The sequence below is a fragment of the Cyclopterus lumpus genome, chromosome 10, assembly GCF_009769545.1.
Source record: "Cyclopterus lumpus isolate fCycLum1 chromosome 10, fCycLum1.pri, whole genome shotgun sequence".
NCBI classification, from domain to species: Eukaryota; Metazoa; Chordata; class Actinopteri; order Perciformes; family Cyclopteridae; genus Cyclopterus; species Cyclopterus lumpus.
Window position 1 is genome coordinate 6,873,329 of NC_046975.1, and position 26,665 is coordinate 6,899,993.

The following is a 26,665-nucleotide window of genomic DNA, read 5'->3' on the forward strand; positions in this document are numbered from 1 at the left end:
TGTGTCCTTCTCTCCTTCTCCAAAATCCCCTATTCACTCCCTCCTCCCCCCTTCCCTATACTGCCCAGCCGAGGTGCATTGTCTCGTTTCCTGTAGTCGCGCGAGCAGAACCTCCGCTCAGCCCGCACGCGCGCGTGAACACGCCTCACGCACAAACGCCCCAGGGGCGGTGGATGTGAAGCGGTCCCCCCACTCCTAGCGGACCGCCGGACGGAGCGAGTCGTCGGGATTAATTGAGGAAACTCACACCCGCAGTGTTTTATGCCGTCGCTAACTCGCTGGAAAAAGGGGCCCCGTGACTTCTGTCCGTTTTAGTCTGGTCCGGTCCAGAGGGGGGCAAGGGGTGGGAGGGGGGCACCGTCGAGCCGGGCGGCACCGAAACACCCGGGAGACAAAAAACAGCAACAAGTGTGGAGTTTTTCTTTTTGACAGCTGCGCCGCGGCCAGACTGACCAACCCCAGTGAGCAGGAGGTGAGCTGGCATCCCTTTAGCTGCCCGTAAGTCCAGTCCGCCTTGTCTTCTCACTATGGTCCGGTTCTTTTGTTGGGGGAAGTTGACATGTTGTGTCTTTAGTTGAGGGGAATCTATGACACACGAGAGCACTAATGGAGCCACACAACCCAATGACACCGGTTTAGAGCTGGCAACATGCAGCCGTATGCAATTTAATGCACAGCGCCTTCTTTTTGTGATAAGATCAATTCTTATCACAAATATATGCGGGAAATATATTTAATCTTTAATCACAAGGCTCATTTAATGTGTTCAGGGTCACAGAACAACATCTTTTATCGGCTCATGCAAATTCACCACAAATCATGCAGCAGTAGTGGAAGAAGTACTCGGATCTTTAACTTAATTATATGTGGCAATAAAACAAAAATAAATGTACTCTTTGTTCAGTGTTGCCCATTTCAGAATATATGACCAGACTGTAATTAATGATGCATTACTGTGTACGTGTTGCCACTGGTAAAAGGGGGAGGGGCTGATTTCAGAGACTTAATATACTGCTTGGTCCAAAGCAATAACATATCATTATGTATTAGTTTATCTATCTGTTATCTGAAAGTATGTCGTTCAATTAATATAGTGGAGTTACAAGTGTAATAGTCTTCCAAAATACATTAGAGTAAGAGTATAAAGTAACTTGAAATGGAAATATTTACAACATTGTATGTATTATACTTAGTGCAAAGTACACTCCACTTTTGAATTACAGTTAGCCTCAAGTCTTAGGTTCAATCTCAACCAGCACCTAACTTTCTTCCACAGTCTCAACAGAAATCCTGTGTGTGTGTGCGTGGTGTGTATGTGTGTGTGTGTGTGTGTGTGTGTGTGTGTCCGCTCTAACAGTTTCAGCACATTGCAAACCTTATATAGAAGTATTTGGAGGACTTCATATTCATGTATTGCTTGAGTGTGATGCAACTTGAGACGAAGCTCAAACAAGACCGTTCTGATTAAAAGCACACTCTGTGTAGCTCTATCAGCTCTGCTGGCTGTAAGTGAAGATGTCCGCTCCAACACCACACGCCTGGTTGTCCTCCACCTTCAACTCTCCCTGCCTCCTCCTTCCTCCTTCCTCCTAGTGTGTGAGAGAAAGGAACAGCTGGATGTGAGCTGAGCCTGAACTCGATCCCATCAGATCAGCGGGTCCCAGGGGCCCGTTCCTGTCGCTGCCGCGGCCGACTGCGGTGGGGGGGAAACCCTTTTAAATGTGCAGCTGTCCTCGACCTGTGCATGAAAATCCAGCTCTGAGAATTCCCCCAGTGGGACTCCTAGAAATCCACCACATGCGTTAAATGTGCCTCTACAGGTCTGAAGTGGAGGTGGTTCTGGTTTCCTTACATATAAACTGCCGAGCAGCCAAATCCAATGTTCTATAGACTTGGCTAACCTGCAGAAACGACATCAGCTGGATTTGAAGCCGGCACTGTCAGAGGTCCTGGGACCGAGCCACAGTACACAGAACCCTACAAGTGTGTGTGTGTGTGTGTGTGTGTGTGTGTGTGTGTGTGTGTGTGTCGGTGTGTGTTTGGTGCAGACGGGTACAGTGAGGGTATTGTGAGGGGCCGGACCGGCCAAAGCTTTTCTGAGGAGGCGTGTGAAAACGCAGTAAAGATGTCACACTGCAGCTGGCACGGGACAGGGCTGATGGACCGCTCACACACAGCGTCGCCTTTGTGAGTGTGTGTGTTAGTCTGTGTGTGAGGTGATATAAGTGAATCTTTCCAGAGACTCCCTGGATTTTTTAGGCCGACCACCTCACTGCTGCTGCGGCTCCGTTGCGTAACACAACATAAGGCCAGTTTAGCGCGTTAAATCGGCCGCTGCAGCCATTTATAACGGCACTTTGCATGAAGTTGGAAGAGTTGGGAGAGAGATTTTAGGTCATAATATTGGTCAACTTTCAGAAACACTGGATCCAACGTCACCCGATGACGTAAGTGGACACAGTCTTTAATTAGAGCCTCCCAGCCTGCGCACTGTGGATAACAGTCTGTTGTTCGGACTCGGCCACACAGACAAACAGTTTACAACTCAGATTCTGGAATGATTTTAAAGATGCTAAAATCATTTAAATCTCTCTAGCTATAAGATATGTTGTCTGCTGCCCCATAATAACACAACTCAGCAATCATTTAGTCGGTGTAGTATATGTTGTGTTATAATACGGGTAGATGAAATCAAGCATTCTGATTGGTTGAGAGTGAGTCACGGGGTGTACTTTATTCAGCCATAAAGTCCTGTACAACCTGTTTACATTTATCTGAGCGTTCCATATCAGTGCGCACTCAAAATAACAGGTAGATTTTGCGCGGCCGTTAGTTTCGTTTCAAGCTTCAGTTAACAAACATGTTTCGTGTGAACTTTGATATTTTGATGAGTGGTTAGCCGAAGAGGATACTTCAGATGGACGTCATGCTACCATAGATAAGAAAGAAATTGAGACCTATGAAATGTTGCACAACGAAAAAAAGCTCCATTGAAAGCTACTGGCACCAAATCTAAATGAAAGACAGTGTTGGAGTGATATCCTTCTGGAGAAGGCACTTCAACACCGAGCCACTGGCTAAGAGAGCAAGAGTGGTGAGAAGCGCTATCATCAGAGACGAAGGGGACATGAGAAACGTTTTCCACGGATGCACAAGTAATGGAGATATCCAAATCAACATGAACAAACGTTAATGTTTAGATTAAATATTATTGTATTGCAAGTGTCCCATTGTCATCTTTGTTATTTTAATGGTTTGCCTAACCCTTGAACCGGACATTATTGTACCATACAGTCCTGCCTCTTGAACCTTATTACTTAATTACAATACAATGATTTTACGATTGCAGCGGTAATTCTTCACAGAAAACGAAGTTGATTGTGGGTGTTCATATAACGCTGTGATCGAGATAACTCAACTCATTAAAAATCCTGTTCGGACATCACACGCCCGCAAAAATATTTTCACTTCGAGTAAATGACTAGAAAATTAATTTTCTTTGAATTGTCCCATGTTTGACAACCACACTATTGTGTGTCATGGCAACGCTGCTTTGCGGTGGTGGGAGCTTTTGTACGAGCCACCATGCTGATTTGTTTACTTCCTGCAGTTGGCGCTCAGCCTTGCATACTTTCTGTACTTTTGCATCCGGGAGGGGATTTTATACACTGGGCTGTGAATGCAGATGAACGTTGTTTTAACCTCCTGATCTACAGATGTTTACCTCCCACGGCGTGCCTCACTGCCATGTGAGTGTGTGGACGGGTGGGACAGATCCACTGCATTAAGCCAGACAAACATGAATGTTACACAGCTATCCCAACACTGATAGATTGACTAAATACAAGTCACAAAGTTGATTGTGAAGCATTTAAAATATTTATTTTTAATATACACGTCCATCAAACATTAAAAAAAATTATATTTGGGGGGTTTGCATGTTGGCCAGAAGTCTTGTTAGAAAATATCCGACAACTCTGGCTGACATATGGAAACAATCATTCATGTCTGCCTTCTGTACACTGAAAAACATTAAACATACTACAGGTGTATCATACCTTGTACTATGTACAATAGTACTAGTACAAGGTATGGTATGGTATACCTGTGTATGGTATAGTACTGTGTATGGTATAGTACTATGTATGGTATAATACTATGTACTATACCATACATAGGTGTACCATACCTTTTACTATGTACCGTAAATTCTGGCATATAAGCCGCTACTTTTTTTCACACGCTTTGAGACTGCGCCTTTTACAACGATGCGGCTAATCTGACCAATGAAATTACCGAACAGGTCACAGTGGACCAATGAAACTGTTTCGGCAAACTACCGGTAACTCATGGGGCGTTCATACCAAACGCGTTGCGAATCTTTCGCGAGAGTAGATCCCATGCAAAGTCAATGCACAGACGTGAATGGTTGCGAATTTTGCCGGACTGCGTGATAGACGGGAATGGTTGCGAAAGACGCGAATGAACACAACTTGTCTGGCGCGAGTATTCGCAACGCGTTTGGTGTGAACGCACCATCACACTTAATTCTTCAGATCGGCCATTTTGCGCTTCGTGCATGCACCCTCATCATGCAAAAGACACAAAGAAATGCACATGATGCGGCTTTCAAGTTAAAGGTGATCCGTCTGGCTCTCGAAGAAGGAAATAGAGCTGCTGCACGTACAAAAACTGTCCGCATGCGAAGCACAACTTTTTCTCAAGTCTGCCAGTGGATCCTAACAGCGTGGAGCAGTGTCAAAGAATCCACCATCACCAACAGGCTCCGAAAGGCTGGACTGCTGCGTGATGAGGAGGACAGCGCAAGCTCAGGGGCGGATTTGCCTCGGGAGGAAAGTGACACACAGAGCGCAAACGAAAGAGAGACTGAGTGCAACGAAGCAATTCTGAGGCTGTTTAATTCCGATACTGAAGAAGAGGACTTCAATGGTTTTAGTGCACAGGAGGACGATGGCGATAGTGATCAATGACTTTTGCTAGGTTCCTATATTTTAGCCGAGAAAATGTGTGCTGTTCAATTCCGATACTGAAGAAAACAACTTTAGTACTGTTAAAAGCACTGTTCTGAAAAAAAGCATTTGCGGTATGTATTTAGATGTTACTGCTATTTATTTAATTAAAAGTTTAAAAAAATATTTCCTGTAACATCTTATCGCGTTAATATCTCATGTTTCAACGGGGACACCTGCGGCTTATAGACAAGTGCAGCTTATTTATGTACAATTTATTTTTTCTTTTAAAAATTAGCAGGTGCGGCCTAACACCGAGCTCGAGCTGGAAAGCTACCTGGTCATCGAGAGGGCTGAAACACAGAGACTCACCATTGAAAATAAGGATAAGGGAGAAGCCCTGAAAGATACCAAGAATCCACAGTCATCCACCAACCAGGAGTCTCTGGACATCCTGCAGGGTAAAATTGAGAGGCTGAAGACCGACCTGTGGAAGGCCAACCAGAAGGTGAAGGCCACTGTATCCACAACAGAAGGAGTTCTGGAAAATGAGCGTGGCCGCTACCGAGCACTGGAAACATCTGGCCAAGCTGGAGCTGCAAGAACAAGAACACAAGGACCTCATTGCTGCTCTAAAGGAAACATTTGAAGACCAGCTAAAGAGGTCTCCGATGGCAGCAGGAGAAAGACTCCTTTGGGGTCCAGCTCGCCAACCAAAAGGAGGACAACAGAAACCTCTCAGCTGCTGTGACCCAGGCTGAGAAGCTGGTGGAGCTCCAGAACATGACGTGGCAGAAGGAAAATATCTCCCTCCTTGAGGCCACACAGAGCCTCCAGCAGACTCTGCAGGACCAGGAACAGGAGCGGCAGACCAGCGAGCGCTCCTTCAATTCGCAGCTTGAAGACCTCCAAAACCAGATCTCCAACAGCCAGCCGAGGAGAAAGTGGTACCAACGCTTGTGACCATGCTGCAGAGGTCAATGCTGAGGAACCAGTGTCCAGCCTTCCAAAGAGAAAGCAATATGTGTGGTACAATTTCGAAATCTGGATGCCACACTTATGCCCAGCAAGCCGAATTATAGAGCCCGGGGTGGTGCTCCATTCGGCCGAAAAAAGTGTTTAAAAGTGGTTCAGGAAACCACTTTTATTGACGTTTTAAAACCAGACATTTCGCATTTATTTCAACATTTTTAACCCGGTCACAGTGACCGAAATCCGGATGCCACACGTTTACGCCCAACATGCCAAATTATAGAGCCAGGGATGGTGCTCCATTCGGCCAGAGGAAGTTTTCAAAAGCGGCACATTAAACCACTTTTACCCAAGAAAGTGTTCGGAAATCTGCTGCGAAACTGCCAGAGCCCCCTGCCGCTCTGGGTCAAAATGTCGCCGATTTCAATGCGGTCAAAGTGATCTAAATCCGGACACCACACTGATGCCCAGCACCCCGAATTATACATACAACCATGCTGCTCCATTTGGCTGGGTCAGTTAACTCATTTTGACCTGGGAAAGTGCTCGAAAATCGAATACAAACCTTCGCTTTAACCGCCCGTAAAAGCTCAGAAAATGGGTAAAATGAGATATGCTGAGGGAGCTATAGTTTCCCGTGAAGAAACTATAGCTCCCTCAGCTTATCTTGGCTAGCTTGGATTTTCTGTTTAACAGTTCATAGATGACCCGTTAAGGACACGTCGCCGAACGCAGTTCTTGGCTCTAGTCTGGATTGGCGTGGAGTAGTAAGTATATTTAGACACTACATAATAAGTAGGCAGTGTCCGCTGTGGTGGAAATTAATGTTCCGTTACCCTGTGAGAAATCAAAAGTACTTTAAGCATGGTTGTCTTATAACACTTTATTACCAGAACAAGTTTACAAGGAATCAACCATGAGCCCTAGTACAGACAAGTCTTGAAACATTCAGCTGAATGGAACAGGAATCTCTGAGCCTTCTCGTAAGGTTGTCAGAAATTACTGCTTACTTCTCAGTCCAAGATCTTCGTCCTTTATACATTTACGAAAGCTTAGTAGACAAATAACTGTGTTTGATCTACTCAACAACACAACGATAATGATACAGTTTCTCTATCTCAACTGCCCCGACCCTCTATAATCCATATGTTTGGCTTGTCCACTAAGATGAACCCAGGACATGTCGGTCATCATTGATGTCCCGAAGTTACATATGTTACTGTCAGATGGACAAGTTAGGATTTTTCCCCGACACCCGCGTCAAGGCGAGCTGTTCTCCCGACTACCCGGTATTTGGTTACCGGTGTCGTCAGTGTCTGTGTAGCGTTATTATCTGGCTAACGTGTTACGGCGAGCCTACCAGGTCTCGGTTAGCATTTGTTTGCAAGTCGAACCAAGTACCCAGAGTTCTGCTAACGTCTCAAGACGAGCGACTTCTTACGGTAGACTATAGCAAGCTATACCCCTGTTTGCTAGAGCACTTTAGCGTCAGGCTAACGCTAAGTGTGGCTAATTGTTCATATATTTCCATCCCTTCTCAGTTGCCATGTCGGCCGCTACCCCCGCCAAAGGGTCGGAACCGATGGCTAACTAGGCTGCATCCGGGGCGTCCATCTCGGGCAGGGACCCTCGTCCTATGTGCATAGCATGCATGGGCGCTAAACACGCTCAGGCATCGCTAGCGGACCCACAGTCATGTCTGCACTGCGCCAATGCCTGAGAAGGGCCTGGAAAGAAGGCTCAGAGTGGCAGTTTCCACTTAGCATGATCCATACCTGTCGGGAACCGCCCCAAAAGCCACAACCAGCAGCCATCTGCCGCGAGCCTCTTCGATGAGCTCCTCGAACTGGAGCCGGGTGGTGAGGATGCAGAGGGCGATGCCGACTCTGACCTCCTCGACATGGACATGGAAGATGAGGAGGAAGACTCCACATTTCCTGTCCAGCTGTCCAGACCTCGTATTGCATCCGACGTTGTCCCCCCAGTGGACAGCGACTTATATGTGGTCTGCAAACAAGCTCTCCAGGCTCTGATCATCTCACCGCTAGACTACTGTAACTCCCTCCTGGCAGGTCTACCGGCTAATGCCATTCCACCTTTACAGCTCATCCAGAATGCAGCTGCTCGACTGGTCTTTAACCTCTCGAAATTTACCCACACTTCTCCGCTCCTCCGCGACCTTCACTGGTTACCGGTAGCCGCCCGCATCCGCTTCAAAACATTGGTACTTGCATAGGACATGGTAAAACCGTACACCCCAGCTCGTTCACTTCGCTCGGCTTCTGCCAATCAGCTTGTAGCTCCGTCACTTCGAGCTAAACACTCAACAAAGTCACGACTGTTTGCTGTGCTGGCTCCTCATTGGTGGAATGAGCTCCCCATTGACATCAGGACAGCAGAAAGTCTCTACATCTTCCGTCGCAAACTAAAAACACATCTTTTTTTCGACTATACCTTAATTAGGGAAGGTAGCGCCGTAGTAGCACTTTAGTAGCACTTAAACGGCTCTTACTTATAATCTTCAAATTAATTAATATGACTAATGCTTCATATTTATATTTTGGCATCACAGAACCAGCAGTTGGTCTTCATATCATGACAAATGAACAATAACAGTCACAATGACAGATTTCAAATGCTTCTATTGTTTAACAATTTGATCACAAATACATTTATTTATTATCTGTGTGTAAACCTATGTAAACACAACAAGACAAGTCTGTCTTCTTCTGCTTATTGGAGCTTGTTATGCTGCGTTCATTCGTGCCTAAGAGGGGGCGTGGCTTATCTCCGTGGCTTTACTCCGTGGAAACAGTTATCATTTCCGCCATCCACTACGGACGAAATAACCACTAGTTCTGCTTTAAACTTGTTGTGGACATCCCACAAGCGTCGTAAACATCTAACGCCCTCGTGTCTGGGTTCATAACATCACCCAAGGCTCACACAGCTCGGTGACTTTCACCGACTACGTCCCGATAACTTCGCCAATCAGCGAGTCGGGGGTCGCGAGCGCCACCTTGCGGCCCTATGGTTAAGAATCACTGCTATAGTACATAGTTGAAGGTATATACCATGTACCACTATACCATGTGACTTTTATTGTGAGGAAGTGAGTGTGTGTCTTTCCTTCTCTCTCCACAGGATGACTGAGCAGCCCTGCAGCTGCGCTTCCTGACTGTCTCAGTTTGTGTGTCTGAACATCCACGATGACTTGGGAGGAGACCTGACTGGTGGAGCCCCTGCTGACACCTCTGGTCCCCAGACATCCCCCCCCCTCACACATCTTTGGCGTACCCTTTTTCTGCGGAGCCCCCCCACCCTGTTGAAGCTGTCGCCATGGCCGGCCTGGTGCTCAACGAAACCGGGATGGAGGACTGCGGCATTGACGACTCCTTCAAGTACAACTTGTACTCGGTGGTTTACAGTGTGGTCTTCGTCTTAGGCCTGATCACCAACTGTGCCGCCCTCTTTGTGTTCTGCTTCCGGATGAAGATGCGCAACGAGACCACCATGTTCATGACTAACTTAGCGTTATCCGACTTGGTATTTGTTTTTACGCTGCCGTTCAAGGTCTTCTACAATGTCAACCGACACTGGCCTTTTGGAGATAGACTGTGCAAGGTGTCGGGCACTGCCTTCATCACCAACATCTATGGCAGCATGCTCTTCCTCACCTGCATCAGCGTGGACCGCTTCCTGGCGATAGTCTACCCCTTCCGCTCCCGCTCCATCCGCACGCGCAGGAACGCGGCGCTGGTGTGTGCTGCCGTGTGGCTGACCATCGTAGGGGGAGGAATATCCGTGACCTTTTTCCCCACCACTAACAACAAACACAAAGCCACCACGTGCTTCGAGGGCTTCTCCAAGAGCACCTGGAGGACCTACCTGTCCAAAATCACCATCTTCATCGAGGTGAGTGAGGAGAGACTGGCTCGGACAGTCAAACATATTAACAAAGACACCATTCATACACTTTTAATAGCTAACCAGAGACACGACAGTGATGTTTTTTATGCTTCTAATTTAATTCCCAGATTGTGGGCTTCCTTCTCCCCCTCCTGGCCAACTTGGTATGCTCCTCGCTTGTTCTGCGAACGCTGCGGCGTCCGATGACTGTTGGTCATGGATGTAACAGCAAGAAACGTGTCCTACGGATGATTTTGGTCCATCTGGCCATCTTCATCATCTGCTTCGTCCCCTATAACTCCATCCTCTTCCTGTACGCCCTGGTGCGGACCCAGGCCCTGGCTAACTGCGCTGTGGAGCGCTTTGCCCGAACTCTTTACCCTATCACTCTGTGCCTGGCCAGCCTCAACTGCTGCCTTGACCCTGTGGTCTACTACTTCACCTCAGAGAGCTTCCAGAAGAGCTTGACCATGGGAGGCAGAGGGTCGGGCTCCCGGCCCGAGAGTCTGCCCCGCAGCGACACCGACACCCAGGACACGGCAAACACTCTCCCCAAAGACACACACAACCCGGCCAGCAACGGAAAAGAGTCAAAGATGTCTGAGAGTCAGTTCTGATTCGACACGGAAGAAGAAAGATGAAGGAGGGGCAGTGTTGGTTTGATGGGAGCCCTGAATTAAAAAAAGAAAGCAATCAGCTGTTTGTTCCTGGAAGTGACAAACGCATAACTCTGCAGATTAGTTAAGTCCTGAGGTAAACCCTGAGGTATGGCCTGGGCTTTACGGATTAATCCACCACTGGAGAGCAGAGGAATGTATCTGTGTGTGTTTATTATGAGAGAACACTACGGGGATCAGACACCCAGCCACACCGGGACTATTGTCCAGAGACACGCAGAACCTCTAAAAGAGACTGCAACACATCATCACTCAGGCTTAACACACAAACACTCACAAATGCACTGGATCGTGGGTAGAATGGAGATTTCCATCCGCATTGTTGGAATATGCTGTTCAAGTACTTTTGTAACTCGCTGAGCCCTTAAGTTGTATTGTTCAAGCTTTCACAGCACATTATATCATGTTAGACCTTAATGTTATGACACTCGTTAGTGTGGTGAGACCCACTGCTATTATAGCACAGGAGTTAAATGTGTCTCATGTTTACATTTGAGGCCATTAAATGTCTGTTTTGAATTGCTAGCGTGGCTGCTTTTATTATTTCTGCCCGCCGCCGCCTCGTTCCCGTTGATTCGGTCAAACTAATCTGAACGGGTCTTTGTCAGCATGTCAGTAGGTTTGAACTCGTGAGGGAGTTTTTCTCCTCTTCATTTCCATCAAGCAGCCAGAGCGATCTTGTTGTTGGAGCAGAGGGCGGCTCCGATCCAGTCGAGGACCTTGGCCCGTGTGCCGTGTCACTGGCCAAATGCCTATAATGACTGGAGCAATGGTCCATTGTTTGCTTCTGAATGAGGTCTCTCTGTCTTAATCTAGCCTTACACTGCAGATCGGTTTAAAGTCTCTTATGCACAGCAAAGTATGAGTGAACACTGTTGACCAAACAGCCAAAATCATTGTGTTACGCTGCTGCACCGACAGCAACTCAGTGGCATCAGCAGATCCAGCCGTTTGCGTGCATGACTTTGTTGTGCGTTTGGTGAACACTTTGAACCAAAAAGGCCTTGAGCGTGCCATCACGCAGGATGGGACTTATGACAGGAAGCGAGCTCGCTCGGAGAGCTGTTATTCCTAACTTTTATTGAATGAAATGAATTCCAATCCTTAAAAACAAAAACATCCTGGCTAGATTGTGTGTTTGTCACAGCGCGTTGAGCTACCGCAAAGACCAGCAGCTGGGGTCGTCGGTGTGTTTCTTTGTGCACACAACAGGATCCTGTCTGGGACATTGTGCAAGACGTGTGCTCAAGTTGCTTATTCATGAGCCATGAGTCAGAGATTCATGGCCTTACTTGGGAATGTCATACACCTCAATAACTGCAGCAGCGGTATGTACAGAGTAGGAGAGAGAGGGGGGGGGGGGGGCGGAAGGGAGAGAGAGACAGAGGGAGAGGGGGGTGGCGGGGGAGAAAAAAGATGATAAGTCGAGCGGGCCTCTCTGATAGTGTCAGCGGTGTGACCATGTGCATCCATCCAGTGGAGACAGAGGGCCAACAGAGGATGGACCCTTCTGGGATTTGTGTCAAGGGTATAGCGAGTGGAGGGAAGTAGCTTGGAGCAGGAAATAAGAAGTGGGAGTGTAGAAACATATGCAAGAACTGTCCTCTGACCCGTGACCGGTTTGTGTCGAGAATGTGCCGAAATATTGCAGCTGAAGACACTCAACGTGTCCTTTAATGGAGCAATCTGCCCTTCTTCTTATGGCAGGAGGAAAATAACCTGCACACTCGCTGTACTGAGAGTGTTGGTCTGCTCTGACCTCTAGTGGCCACGAGAAGGGACCAACATTTGAGTGAAAACACCGGCATAGGCTCCACCGATGGTTAACTGTCATGTGCTCAGCATGCCTGGCCCATGACAGGCCACGCAGGTGGCTGCGAGCCTGTCAGTAAGTCATTTTCTCTGGGTGTGACTCTTCGGGCGCAGGCTGGTGTGAAACTAACAGGACGGATAATAACACCGCTGTCATTTTGTTGAAATGCGGTTTTGCATTTTGGAGCCACTTGGAAATGTATTGTTTTTTCTTGATGCCACACAACTGAAACCTTGTATCCATATATTAAATAGGGCCACATCAACACTCCTCGCTGTCGGCAACCTGAGAAAAAATCAAATCAAACCTTTTGCAGAGCACTAAAACACAAAGCGTGAGCTCCACACGCACGTCTACCGTCTAAAATGATGCATCGATAAACATCTTAGAAAAAGGAAGTGTCACGTCTGATTGGGGAAGTGGATGATTGCATTTTTATCTCCAAACATTGGATATACTATGCAAAACAGCATAGTAGTGTAGAAACAACAGGCGTGCGCTCAGACTCTGCTGTGTCCACTGACCAGATTCAAGAGGTAAGAGGAACTAACGTCTTCATCCCCCGCCAGTCTGTCTTCTTTTAGATCGAGGTCTTTACCCGTGCGTACTGTGGTTTAGTTACTGGGAGCTCAGTGACGTCACAAACGGTAAAAAACGCAGTGCTTCCCCTTCCTGTCGTCACCATAGCGAAGAAACAGCCCACACCGGACACCACACACTCCTGCAAAGGCACTGCAACAGAAGTCCCTGGTGGCTTCAATGCACACGCTGGTCACATGCACACGCTGAGAGGGACGGGGGCGGGTTGCTGTTGACCCCGTTGTGCCGCTGCACAGCTACAGGAGGAGAGTTTGTCTGCTGTGGAGCTGCAGGAGCATGTGGTCACTTCCAGGCTCTGACCTCTCACCTCCATCCACGCCGACCGTTTAGGGGGAGGCGAAGAAGGTAATTGCACAGTGTTGTCGGTTGTCCTCTTTCACTTAGCGTTCCTTCAACATGTATCAGTACGTACGTGTTACACATGTCATGTTACAGGAATTACGCGTACATTTTGTACTTTTTCTTTTAAACCATTCGATATTTGTATCTCTGATGTTGTCGTGCAGGCTAAATTATATCACTGCTGCACTATTTGATGATTTTAAACGTCATCCGGGATTTGATTTTAAGACTGAAACTTAAGCGTTTGAGAAACCGATCAAATTGATAAATTACTAAAAACCACAACGCTGAGAAAATGCAAAATGCGCACTACTTCCTTAAATTCAAGTCTGAGGACATGATGTTGCGCAACTCTTAACTGCACAGGTAACGCGGGGGGATCCGTCTGCTGACTGGCAGGCCCAGGGAGTCCAAACTGGTGAGATTTCCAGTAAAGCAACAAAAAGGGTTCTCTCTTCCCCCTCTGGGGCCGGCAGAGGAAGGGTGTGGTCTCGTCTTCATGGCAAAAGGAAGGGGCGATAAGCTTGAGTGATAAGCAGACTGAATGCTGTCTTTCTTCCACATGTTTCCTGCTGCAATCTTTGGCCAGACACAGACTCCTCTGATTTAATTTGGCACCCAGCGAAAACAAACTGTATCATACTTTAAGAAAGCCAAGCCACGGCACTGGAAATTCACTCAGCAATTTAGCCAGTAAGCTATACTGCATCCAAAGAAGACGGCAACTAACTGTAAGTATACAGTCATTGTCTGTAATACGTACAGTATTTTACTGTCAGCAGTTTTCCAGAAGGTAAGTGGTCCATCTTCTCTGATGAATGAAGGAGCAAGCTAAAAGAAATGGAAGTATTGTGCTTTCGGTGGATGACCACTAGCCAAAGATGAGACTGAAAGAAATTGGAACCTTTCCACAGAGGAAATAAATGGGCATTTGAACATTATGTAGTTCCATGACAACTGGACTATGAAGCATTATGAAATCATGTTAACGGGTCATTAATTATGATTTCTGAAGTCTCAATAATGGGTCTCTTATTTAAGAATACATTGGGACTTCCTCCAAATGCCATCAACTGTGAGCTCTCCTTTTACCATTGCAGGTGTTCGGTGTGTGAGTGACAAGATGATGGATTGATCATGGGTATCCAGGTATGCCACCAGCGTCGGCGTGAGAGCGTGAAATGACTCTGAATGCGTCCGCAGCGTGGGAGGAGTCGCTGGTCAACTCCTCCTCACGGTGTGCACACAACATGACCAGCTGGGAGCAGCGCATGGATAAGATGTACACCTACTTCTACCTGCTGCTCTTCATCCCCGGCCTGCTGCTCAACACCACCGCTCTCTGGGTCCTCTGCAGACACATCAGGTACCCACACACACACAAATACACACGCACGTATTCATCTACAGATACGTGTGTTTGTGTGTAAAACCTCAAACGCGTTCTGAAACATGGCTAACTCTTCTGCATGTCGCTCGGCAGTAAGAAGACCAAGGCGGTGATCTTCATGATAAACCTGGCATTAGCGGACCTGGCCCACATCCTCTCTCTGCCCCTCCGGATCTATTATTACTTCACACACACCTGGCCCTTTGGACGAGGCGTCTGCTTGTTCTGCTTCTACCTCAAATACCTCAACATGTATGCCGCCATAGTGTTCCTGGTGAGCAGGCGGTAATAATGAAAACAATCCTGGAATACTGTGAAGACGCTAGATGGAGCCGAGGAGCTCAAATGACAGCGTAGCCACTTCTAATCTGTTTGAGAGAGAGACAAATGTCACTCCGAATGTGTCAGCTCCCTTCTCCTCGGGTTCCCAGAATTCACTTTCTGTTGCTCTAAATTTCACGTCACTATTATTATTTGTTTCTGTCCCCAGCTGTGTATCAGCGTGCAGAGGTGTGTCTTCCTGCTCAACCCGTTCTCCGCACGCCAGTGGCGGCGGCGCTACGACCTGGCGATCAGCATCACAGTCTGGGTGGTGGTCGGCCTGGCCTGCTCGCCTTTCATCCTGATGCGGAGCAGCAGCAGCAGCACCACCAGTCCCGGCGTCGGCGCACAGGCAGCCTACAGCGTGTCCTATTCTCCGGATGCCACTTCTACCCGGCATCCTTTTGGTGACGCCGAGCTTCATGTGCCAACTTCGAATGCGAGCCCCGGCTGTTTTAAGGACCTGCCCATGCGTCGCGTGCCGGTCTCTCTGGCGGTCACCATGATGGCTCTCGTCGAGCTGTTTGGTTTCCTCATCCCTTTGGCCTGCATCAGTTACAGCTCCATCCGCATCGCCCGCTCCCTCAGCCAAACGCAGACGCAGGACCCGCACAGCCCGACGCGAGGCCGACTCCAGTCGGTCACCAGCAACTGTCAGGCGGACAAATACCAGGAGAAGCAGACCAACGCTGAGAAGCGGCGCGCTCTGCGAATGGTGCTCAGCTGCTCCGGCCTCTTCTTGATCTGCTTCGCCCCCTACCACATTAACTTCCTGCTCTACCTGATGGTGTCGCAGGACATCGTGTCCCACTGTGCGACCAAGCTGGCTGTGCGTCGGTTCCACCCGGTGTTCCTGTGCCTGGCGAGCCTGAGCTGCTGCCTCAACCCTCTGCTTTATTACTTTCTGACCGCCGAGTTCAGGCTGCACCTCACCAGGCGCACCTCCTCCTTCACCGCCTCGCTCCTCTCCTCCCCGGTAGTTTCCTCGACCCAGCGCCCTGCGCTGCACAGACTGACGAGTAGCTGCTCAGAGCAGGCGCCGGTGTTGCTGTCACGATCAGGGGTCACAAGAGGTTCACAAGAGGGTCACAAGAGGGCCTCTAGTTCCGAGGTTGATTTGTTTTTTCTTTGAGAAATGAAACAGATAAGGATGATAAATTGAAATTGTAAACTGACTGACAAGATCCAAGTTGGACAGCGAGATGATTTCACATGTCGCAGCCATCCGAACACAAACTGACCCCCAAGGGCTTTGACCTCAATGTGAAGAACCTCCCGGGGGGGACATGACTTGCGAAGCAGCAAATCTTCAATCAGTTACAGAAAAATGATGTCTGCGTTTTATAATGAGTGCGTTCACAATGTCATCACATTGTGCACATAAGCTACAGCTTGTTCATGTTTAGGAAACGCGCGACAACTTCCAAATAAGCTATATGAATGTGTGTAAATGCATGTTAACGTTGAGTGAATAAAAGCGCTGTCTGTCTCCTCTGGTGCTGTGATGTTTGTGTAGTTTCATAACCAGACTTCCTTCAAGCAAAAGCAGGTGCCAACTCATTTCGGCTGTACTTCCTCCCGCAGCTCAAAGCGGTGGTGGGCCCAGCTTTGACAAACTGGTAACTGCCGACTTTCATAACTGAAATGTCAGCCCCCCCCCCCTCCCCTCTTTTACATCTTCTTAACCCAAGTCTGCCCTCACCCTCAGGCAGATGTATGCAGCCCACCTTAGGAAGAACTGCCACTTCTGAACCCATCACTGCCATACTCAATGTCATCTGCCATTTAAATACTGACGGTACTGTGTTGAGAAAGTGAGAGAAAGGAAGCAGCGGCTTAGAAAGGCCCAAAATAAAAACATTCCTGTTTCTACTTTCAGTATTGACTCTCAGTCTGTCTGTCATACTAAGGACACATGTGGCACACATCATTGCAGCTCACAAGGGGGGGGGGGATAGAAAGTAGCCATGATAGCAGAAGTCATGCTGTCAAAAATTCTTGTAAACCACACCCCCCCTTACACACTCTCTCACAGGAAGCCCTGTGTGTGCTGAAACCCTCAGTACAGCAGAGACATGGAGAGGGAGAAACACAGATAGACAACGCGTTGAGAAATCAACACAGGAAATCACTTCTGATAAGAGAAGAAAAAGACTGTAGTAACTGGATACCAAAGCGAGAGAAAAGAGAGGGCGGGACGGGGCAAGTGAAGAGTGTTACAGAGGGAGGAGGAGGAGGAGGGTGGCATGTGTTGTCGGCTGACGCTTCACCCTCCCGCTTTCTGATGCGACGCGGCCTCAAGCTTGGAGACAGAGGTGAGATGTTGATTGTCGATTCCTTTAAAAAGATTGAGTTTGAGCTTTTGTGTGAGAGCCTGTAACAGCTGGATGCCTTCAGAGTTGAGTCATGCCTCATGAGGGATCTCGCATTTTTCTCCAACATGAGGAATGTCTGTTATGTCGAGGGTGTGAGTGTGCGTCTGTAGGCCGGCGTCCCGGTGCTCCTCGAGCTGTCCGTGTATGTGAGGATGGGGATCAGGACTTGTTTTGTTTGTTGGCACGGCACACGTGGAGGGACCCGGGTGCTGGCCACCAACACTTTGGATGGTGATACACGAGGCGAGATATAGCGATAAGGTGCCAAAAACCCACAGAGGGATGAATCACTGCATGAAATAGTGATTTTTACACTGGGGAGATCTGGTGAGTCTTAGAGGAAGGGGTGTCGAACATCAGCGAGACCCAAAGACGTATGATGATGTCGCATTAAGATGATGTGGAGTTCCTGCACGTCACATAAGGGCCTTGAGAGCTCATCAATGTGCACGCCACGTTACGCCACTGGAAACAAAAAAAACAGAGATAACACAATGAAGACCGTATGGACAGCCACTGAGAGAAGCATACGGTACGTGCAAACAGATAAATGAAAAAGAAGAATCACACTCCAACAGTTACACAGAGGTCAAAGGTCAGTGAGGCGAAAATAATAACTGGGTGGCTGAGGGTCCACTGGGAGATATTTCTCAGCACTGTGAATGAGGGTAAAGGGGAGTCAGAGAACAGAGGCCAAAGTGGAAGAGTTTGTGTCTCTTCAGTTCCTCTGCTCGTTAACATCCTCCCCAGGAAGTAGAATTGTGAGGGCATTTTATTTGACTGTTTTCTGAGAAAAATAACAGTTAGTGTCACAGGCTCTGAAGCAACACAAAGAAAACACAGAAAACTACTGAGGCATGAAAATATAAACTGTCACAGTAGGTTAGACTGGCAGCGAGTGTACAGAGGACCGGAGTAGATGCCCTGTGGAGTTGATGGGAGGCCGCTGGGCAGACTGGACAGGTGAGGTGAATGAGCCGTAAGCAGGAGGGAGCCGGGAGAGTGGCAGGAGAGGAGGCACACTTTAGTATTCTGAATACATTTTGCTGCTAACATTTCTGTACTTTTAGTGAGGAAGATTTTTAATGCAGGACATTTATGTGTATTTTTACATTGATGTTCTGGTACTTTTACTCAAGAGAAGGATCTGTGTACTACGCGTGTAAAGAAGATGGAGCGTGTCTGACAGTTAATAAAGGGATAAATAACTGGAAAGATGCACTCAGTAAAGTGCAGATCTCCAGGTGGCTGCAGAGACAACTGCTAATGTTTGCTTGAAAGACATCCCATAATTGGCTAACTAAACACAGTTGGACTGTATGGCGTTGTACAACACACTTTATTCAAAGCAGCGAGGTTGCAGTGTGTGTACTGGTAGTTCCGTTAGCTGTTAGCTGTTAGCTGCCAAACACACCGTAAACTGTAAAATTCTCCTGTTGGCGATAACAATAATCAGTTTCTCTCAGAAAACACGTGATCCAAAATCCTAAACAAACTCCAATACATCCAGAACTCTGCTGCTCGCCTGCTCACCCACTCCCGTTCCCGTGATCACATCACCCCTGTTCTCCAGAGCCTTCACTGGCTCCCCGTCCCACAACGGATCCAATACAAAATCCTTCTCCTCACTCACAAAGCCCTCCATAATCAGGCCCCCTTCTACCTCACCGACCTGCTCCACCACCACACTCCATCCCGTCAGCTCCGCTCCTCTGATGCCGATCTCCTGTCCATCCCACATAGGACCAAGCACCGGACGTGGGGGGACAGAGCCTTCTCCATATCTGCCCCCTCCCTCTGGAACTCTCTCCCCAAACTCATTCGGGACTGCACTGATCTTTCCTCATTCAAATCCCAAATCAAAACCCACCTGTTCAGAACTGCTTTTAATGTGTGATTGTTTGTTTTTGTTTTTGTTTTCTTATCAGGGTCCGAGCGACTCAAAGTCCCTATTTATTTGTTTTATTTGTTTTACCTGTATTTTAGCTATTCTTATTTATTTATTTTTAGCTTTTAGGATGTTTTAATTATGTGAAGTGTCTTTGAGTACTATGAAAAGCGCTATATAAATTAAATGCATTATTATTATTATTATTATTATTATTATTATCTTGTGTGTAGTCAGTGTCATTTCACTTGCTATCTAACAACAGTAACCTACTTTACCGACTGCGTTAACCACAACTTTTTATTTTGCTGTTCCATAATTAGCTATAGGATTAGAAAACAAAAAGAGACCAAACTGTTCAAAACTTGGACGAACATTGTATCCTCTTAAACCGTTTATATGTGAAAGCAAAAGGTAAGGACACCCATGGGCGTTGTGTTTACAGCAGTGGTTAGATGACGCCTACAAGCTGGAGGCTCAGTTCCAGACATGACTGTGTTTCCATTTCAAGTTAAACTCAATAAACAAAAAAAATAAAAGTTCATCAGGGTTAAAAAACATATATTTTAAACTATAATTTTGAAATTACTTTTATTTTGTGCTGTTGGAAATGTCAAAAAGCATAATGTACTTATTGGGAAAGTGTACATTCACCACAACAAAACGTGTCGTTCTTCATGCGCACACACTTCATGTCCTGCTCTGGCCTGGTAACCCCCGAGCCCGATATGACCGGGGGGGGGGGGGGGCTGATGGCTGTCTGTGCAACATGCTGCCATTCAGAAATACATTTACAGCCACACTAACACCACCCTCTTTCTTTTCTCCTCCACCAGGACTCCGTGTTCCCGGGATCGAGCAGGGTCTGAAACGTCGACAGCTTGCCAGCGCCGAACACACTTCGACTTCACTCACTGAACTCCTCCTCGCCATCATGGACAGCACGGACCCTCGAACCCACCCGTCACCAGACCACGAGCAGCTTTGCTGATTCAAGCCTTTCCCGTTGGTTCACAAGGCGGCAAACAGCTCTCGGCTTAAGATGAACCAAACCAAAAGCTGTAAAAGAAGTGAAGACTTCCAGGTGTACCAGCACCAGGTGTACGCAGTGGTGTACAGCGTGATCTTAGTGCCGGGCCTGCTGGGTAATGTGCTGGCACTCTGGGTGTTCAAGGTTTACGTCAAAGAAACCAAGAAGGCTGTGGTGTTCATGATGAACCTGGCTGTGGCCGACCTGCTGCAGGTAAACACCCTTATCATCCTCCTTTCTCATCTCATTTGACTGAGAACATATTTTGTATCACTGTTATTTCCTGATGATGTTATTTGCTCCTCTGAGTGAACGGTGAGCTGCAAACTCATGTTTATTTTCACCACTATTTATTTTAAATAACCGTTGAACTAATACAACTTTACTTTAACCCCCCCAAAAGGATTTAGAAGTAGTACATTCTACTTCCTGTGATTGTTTGTAACACATACAATGTAGTTGTAAGGACATTTTAATTATGAATGTCCTAGCATTAAAAAACCTCTCACCAATGACGCGTCCATAACTGGTGTGTACATAGTTAATAAATGATTGACGACTGTTCATATAGGTGTACAAATTACGACATTTTAAATAATGTGAATATATATATATATATGTAAATATATATGTATATATATGATAATTATAAATATATATATTCATAATTATCCTTAGAACTTCTTTAATTAATAAAATTGCATTAATAGACATTTTTAAGTGTCCTTATATAAGCATACAACTACAATAAAGTGTTTTTTTCACCTATTAAATGAGGGAAAATGCCAATTGCTATAACGCAAAGTTGCTTGTTTTGTACAGTTCAAACCGCGGGGGTTATTTAATGTCCAATGATAGATTGTGTAAAAGATGCATTCCAAAGGTCAGTCGACGCTGAGATCAAGAGGTCACCTGAGACTTTGTTTGTGATTCTTTGTCCACAACCATCTGGACTAACTCTCCGCTCTCCTCAGGTGCTCTCCCTGCCGCTGCGGATCTACTATTACCTGAACAACACCTGGCCCTTTGGCCAGTTCCTCTGCATGATCTGCTTCTATCTGAAGTACGTCAACATGTACGCCTCCATTTTCTTCCTGGTGTGCGTCAGCGTGCGCCGCTGTGAACTCATCATGCGTCCGCTGAGGTGCAACTCCTCCAAGCGGAAGGGAGACTGGTTAGTGTGTGCCCTCGGCTGGCTGCTGGTCTGCCTGTGCTGCCTGCCCTTCCCCCTGCTGAGGAACCCCGGCAGTGGACCCGACTCCAACTCCACCTCGATGTGCTTCTCAGAGCTGCCCATGAGGGCCATCAGCGTCCCAGCGGTCTGGGCCCTCCTGGTCCTGGCGGAGCTGCTGGGCTTCATAATCCCCCTCATCCTGGTGTTGGGCTGCACCTGCCTGACCGCTGGGAGCCTCCGGGAGTCCGCGGCGGGGGCCATTCCCGACCACGGGGAGAAGCAGCGGGCGTTAAGGATGGTGCTGAGCTGTGCTTTGGTCTTCCTGGTGTGCTTCGCTCCTTACCATGTCACCATGCCCCTGGACTTCCTGGTCAAAGCCAAAGCTCTGAGCAGCTGCGCCCTCAGGGACCTGATCTTCCGATGTCACCCCGTCACCCTCTGCCTGGCCAGCCTCAACTGCAGCCTGGACCCACTGATGTACTATTTCACAACCGATGAATTCTGGAGGCGACTGAGCAAGCCAGAGATACCAGAGAGCATGAGCCTCAGCAGGCGCCTGTCCTGCATCACTGGGGGAGAGGACACCGAGGAGGACTAGGACACATGGGGGACTAGGACACCGAGAAGCCAGAGGGGGACTAGGCTGCCGTCAGTCGGCTCTCTTGTTGAAGGACCCGCAGTTGATCTCAACCACTAAACCCTGAGATAAAGACTTTGCGCCTTAAGACCAGGGACAAATCATTCACACACAGAGTACATGAATAGATGGGATGGGGGGGGTTTCAAAATGTGATTTTTCTATTTATACTTCAATAAAAAAGGTGCATAAATTCGTACGACCTCGATTAAGAGTGAGCTGTTCCTGTTATGAAGGATGCACTTGTGCTCAGTGCCAACATTGTAATAAACACCAGGAAACACAGAATGCAGGCAGACCCTGAACCCGCCACACTTTCCCCTCTAGATTCCAGTTCCTGATGACCTGGGACGTGTTGGTAATAATAAACAAACAGCCAAACATATTCAGTAGGTAAAGAAATGTAACTTTATTGAGCGACAAAGTGAATGTTTCAGTAGCTGCACACAACGTTGTTTTTTATCTAATCGTCTAGTATCTGTTAGACAGACACATTTTTACACAAACACACACACACACACACACACACACACTTCCTGTCTGATTGTCTTTCTGTGCAGGCATCGAGTGGGAAACCACTGAAAACCACTTGACCTTATTTGGCAAAAGGCCATTTTCGTTTCAGACTTTCAAGCTTTTCCTTAAGGGCTTTCAAAATTCACTGACGGATTCTGTACAAACATATTGTTCCCGTAACAATTTCAAATATATAGAGGTCTGCAAAACTTGCAGCCAACGATATCAAGCGTCAGCTCAGATTCATAAATAAGAATATTTAAAAAAGTGTTTTTTAGAATTTGGTGAAACTTCCTTTTTTAGCGTCCTTCCAAGCTTCCTGTCACGCATGAGGTTTCTACACAACACACAAGTCTGATAGGGTGCTGGACCGCTCACCATCTAGAACATCAAACAAATCATCATCACACAGCAGGACAGCAGAGGCCTCTGGGAGCAGCGGGGCACTCTGGGAAATATCTACGAAAACAAGGGTGACTGAAAGCTCGTGGGCTCGAGCCCCTCTGGTGCCTTCCATAGCGCACACGGACCCCCGTGTCGCACGTACCTGTGTCGTACTTACATTCCCTGGGTGGCTTGTGCTATATCCCACTATAACATACGGTGTGTCTTGCTGCTGTGGAAACCCCGTAACTGGTGGGAGCAGCAGACCGACACACAGCTCTGATATGAATGACTTCTCACCTCCTTGCGGGTGGAAGGACGCAAGCGGTGGATGTTGTAATACAGTAACGACGACGAGATAATTCAGCAGGAAGCTACGGCAACAGAACAGAAAGCAACAAAACAAATGAAACTTAGTATATTGTAAGTTAGCAGGCTGACGCTGGTTATTAGTACAAGACTAACTAGTGAATACTTGAGCGAGAGAGCTATGACTTATACAGGTTCAGGGGTGGGTGGTTAGGCTATATAACGCTGGAACTTAAATTCACTTATCACTGGGGTTTAAAGCGAGGGAGGCAGAAACTGGAGTGCAGGGGTCTCTCTCTCTCTCTTCTCTCTCTCCTCTCTCTCTCCTCTCTCTTCTTTCTCTCCTCTCTCTCTCTCTCTCCTCTCTCTCTCTTCTTTCTCTCCTCTCTCTCTCTCTCTCTCTCTCTCTCTCTCTCTCTCTCTCTCTCTCTCTCTCTCTCTCTCTCTCTCTCTCTCTCTCTCTCTCTCTCTCTCTCTCTCTCTCTCTCTCTCTCTCTCTCTCTCTCTCTCTCTCTCTCTCTCTCTCTCTCTCTCTCTCTCTCTCTCTCTCTCTCTCTCTCTCTCTCTCTCTCTCTCTCTCTCTCTCTCTCTCTCTCTCTCTCTCTCTCTCTCTCTCTCTCTCTCTCACACTTGCTCCCTGACCGATGCTCGGCGCTTTCCCATCAAGCCTTGCAGATCCGGGTCTCCGTCACAAACTTGTTCTCAAAGTGGTGGATGGTGAAGCATTCCTCTGCGGAGCGCTTCTGGATGCCTCCACCTGGCAGACACAAAGACACCAGGGCTGGAGATCAACATCAGTCTTGTTACCACCTGATAACCAGAAGGAATCGGTACACACAGTCCTATTCGGTTTGCTTTGACTAATAGTGGTCAAAACTGTAAAGACGTTATAATTACAGCCCCCCCCCCCCCTCTATGGTCGTGTTCTGCACTGACAATGGAGGTAATTTGATCAGTGCAATATTTATCAATACGGGCAGGCACTAAAAATATCTTTGAGCTGTGCAGTGCCATCCAGACCTGGGAGGCTGGAGCGGCGCTGCATCCTGTACGTTTCCTTCCCATCGCACAGTCGGCGGATGTAGAAGCCCAGAGGCTTGATGTCATCGATACGCTCCGTCACCACCAGGTCCTCGTGCACCAAGTAGCTGCGGTAAGAGCCGGACTGGGACAAAAAGATACAACGGAAAAGAAGGAATGACGATACAAAGCACTCCTTTGTCTTCCTCAGGAGAGAAGCAGCTCAGGGGAAAGGACTGCAAGCAAGCGTGAAACTAACTGAGAGTGGGAAGGACTGGGTCAAATTAATTAATCACCCTCAAACTTTCGCATCCTATGAAAACATTTCCACATTGGATTGTGACATTTGCTGATTGCACCACCCACCAAACACCAAACGGACCACAACGTGTCATGGTGGAGAACTCGTGGAGAACTATTCGAGCCTCCGTACAGTCGGACTGTTCTTTGGCATATTCTACCAGTCGAAAACTATTTGCGCGATTAAAAAAAATGCAACGATTTCTTTGCCAGGCTAGCATCACGGCTTTGTGGACGGCAGTGGCCGGTACCTCACATTTTCATCATAATTTGCAAACAAATAACTTTGCTTAATGAATAACAACTTGATGACATTCAGCCTTGGTTGTACTTTGTGTTTTTGTGCCAAGTGCAACATGCTAACGTGCTAAACTGCTCGTTGTAAACATTATACCTGCTAAACATCAGCATGACGTTAGCATCTAGCTCAAAGCGCCGCTGTGTCTGTAGACTCTTTAGTCTCGTTACCTTTAGGATTCAGTGAAGCCAACACATGCAGGAATGAGTAATACAGCCCGGGAATGAGTCGGCAGTGTTGCACTTCCTGTTCCCTTGTGACACAACAATGGGTTTGTGGTTGTATACTAAAATAAAGTATGTGGTTAACACAAGCTTAATAGATTTAAAAGTAAAGTAAAGAAAGTTAGTTTGATTATACCGTAACGTTAGCTTTTTACTTTGCCGATTTCATTCATTCGTCAAAAACAATAGAGGTGGTATTCACTTGTGAAGCTCGTCTGGTTGAACACATGCAAGTATCAGAAACTCCAACATCCCCCCAATCAGATTGTCTGTTTGTCAAGAGGAACCTGTGTGATGCCTCCAAAAATACATCATCCATGCAGCACTCAACAGACACATGTACTGACACTCTTTTTCCCATCACATGTTTAACTACAATGAAAGAGAATGTGAATACTGAATTCTGCTGGAGGTTACTCATGCAGTGTGAGTAATACAGAATGTCTGGGTCAGGGGAAGATGAGGCACGCTGGACATTTTTACTCTACAAATGACAGACATGACAGATTTGGGCAGGATTAAAAAACAGACAATCTCAGGAATTATTATAAAAGCCCCGGATATCCCCAGGTAATATTTAGCCCTTAATATTCGGGCTAATGCGTAAGCTCGAGTGAGAGCTCTGTGTGCCGGTATAGTTTCTCCCTCCATCATCCGAGCCAGGTCTCTTCCAGCAGCCGCTTGCATCCTGAGGCGGATCAACACTCACCATCAGCTGTGAGAAGAGGTCGATGAGGTCCTGAGGGAGGAGCACCACCGAGGTGTTCAGAGGAATCACAAAGCAGGTCCTCAGAGTCAGGTCCAGATATGCCGTCAGCTTCTACACACACACACACACACACACACACACACACACAGCAATCAGGAGATAATTTAAACCACATTACCAGGAGCAGACCAGCATCTGCAGTACTGTGGGTGCGGTACTGTACGTGTGTTACCCTGTTGAAGTCGTGGAGGATGTAAGCAGGGTCCCCGGGTCTGAAGCGGGGAGGCGGGACGCTGATGACGGCCATGCTGTCAGAGATCTCCACCTCCTCCTCCACCTGCGGCAGGTAGTACGGCTGGTTCTCTCTCCCGGCTCCGGCTGACACGTCACTGAACTGCATCGCACCGTGATACAGCCTCTGGGGGTCAGACGAAACCACGGTGACGCACACACGGACACATTCAACATCATGACTTCATGGTGAACAAATCATTGTTTGGGATTCAACGATTTACTTCTTCTAAAAAAAGGTCCAAACTGTCTTCCCTTTAACCACGTGTATTTCAACCCTTGATAAATCAGCATGAACTGGCTGCACTAGGAATATTTGGGTGAGCAAAGGAAAAGAAATCAGCATGTTCCACCGAGGTACGTTGTCAACACGTGATGTGGTGGGTCTTTGCTTCTGCAACCACGAGTGCTTCAACCGGTCTTTCACTGCAGCTCCGTGGTGCCGGGGTTCCCCTGCGGCCTCTACCGCGTCGGCCCGACAGAGACAACACAATGCCGCTGTACCGTTTGCTCATG

At 47.5% G+C, this 26,665-nt stretch overlaps 4 protein-coding genes across 7 annotated transcripts in view; 3 read left to right on the top strand and 1 right to left on the bottom strand.

The window, feature by feature from the left end:
• The first annotated feature begins 118 nt into the window (after positions 1-118).
• lpar4 (lysophosphatidic acid receptor 4) lies at positions 119-11,051 on the top strand. 2 transcript variants are annotated; one of them, XM_034543406.1, is made up of 3 exons: positions 119-498; positions 9,087-9,857; positions 9,980-11,051. In XM_034543406.1, exons 2-3 carry the CDS (start codon positions 9,282-9,284, stop codon positions 10,466-10,468), a joined length of 1,065 nt encoding a protein of 354 aa, XP_034399297.1. In that variant the 5' UTR covers positions 119-498; positions 9,087-9,281; the 3' UTR covers positions 10,469-11,051. The 2 variants fall into 2 exon arrangements, with proteins under 2 accessions (XP_034399297.1, XP_034399298.1); XM_034543407.1 differs by lacking the exon at positions 119-498 and adding an exon at positions 6,622-6,709 and having other exon boundaries at positions 9,980-10,991.
• Positions 11,052-12,795: 1,744 nt separating this feature from the next.
• p2ry10 (P2Y receptor family member 10) lies at positions 12,796-16,488 on the top strand. 3 transcript variants are annotated; one of them, XM_034543904.1, is made up of 6 exons: positions 12,796-12,877; positions 13,029-13,286; positions 13,650-14,014; positions 14,384-14,649; positions 14,767-14,947; positions 15,164-16,488. In XM_034543904.1, the coding sequence occupies exons 4-6, from the start codon at positions 14,465-14,467 to the stop codon at positions 16,124-16,126; spliced, it is 1,329 nt and encodes a 442-aa protein (XP_034399795.1). In that variant the 5' UTR covers positions 12,796-12,877; positions 13,029-13,286; positions 13,650-14,014; positions 14,384-14,464; the 3' UTR covers positions 16,127-16,488. The 3 variants fall into 3 exon arrangements, with proteins under 3 accessions (XP_034399795.1, XP_034399796.1, XP_034399797.1); XM_034543906.1 differs by having other exon boundaries at positions 12,816-13,286; positions 13,650-13,701; positions 13,873-14,014; XM_034543905.1 differs by having other exon boundaries at positions 12,815-13,286; positions 13,650-14,649.
• A 536-nt stretch (positions 16,489-17,024) lies between these two features.
• Positions 17,025-22,306, top strand: gpr174 (G protein-coupled receptor 174). Its single transcript, XM_034543255.1, has 3 exons — positions 17,025-17,309; positions 20,094-20,500; positions 21,262-22,306. Exons 2-3 carry the CDS (start codon positions 20,300-20,302, stop codon positions 22,057-22,059), a joined length of 999 nt encoding a protein of 332 aa, XP_034399146.1. The 5' UTR covers positions 17,025-17,309; positions 20,094-20,299; the 3' UTR covers positions 22,060-22,306.
• A 177-nt stretch (positions 22,307-22,483) lies between these two features.
• Positions 22,484-26,665, bottom strand: part of LOC117737346 (integral membrane protein 2A-like) — a 6,418-nt gene continuing 2,236 nt past the window's right edge. The window contains exons 3-6 of the mRNA XM_034543256.1: positions 26,091-26,276; positions 25,859-25,969; positions 24,328-24,472; positions 22,484-24,064 (exon numbers count right to left, since the gene is read on the bottom strand). Coding sequence (XP_034399147.1) covers positions 23,970-24,064; positions 24,328-24,472; positions 25,859-25,969; positions 26,091-26,276 — 537 coding nt within the window. The 3' untranslated portion in view covers positions 22,484-23,969. The remainder of the gene's footprint in view (positions 24,065-24,327; positions 24,473-25,858; positions 25,970-26,090; positions 26,277-26,665) is intronic.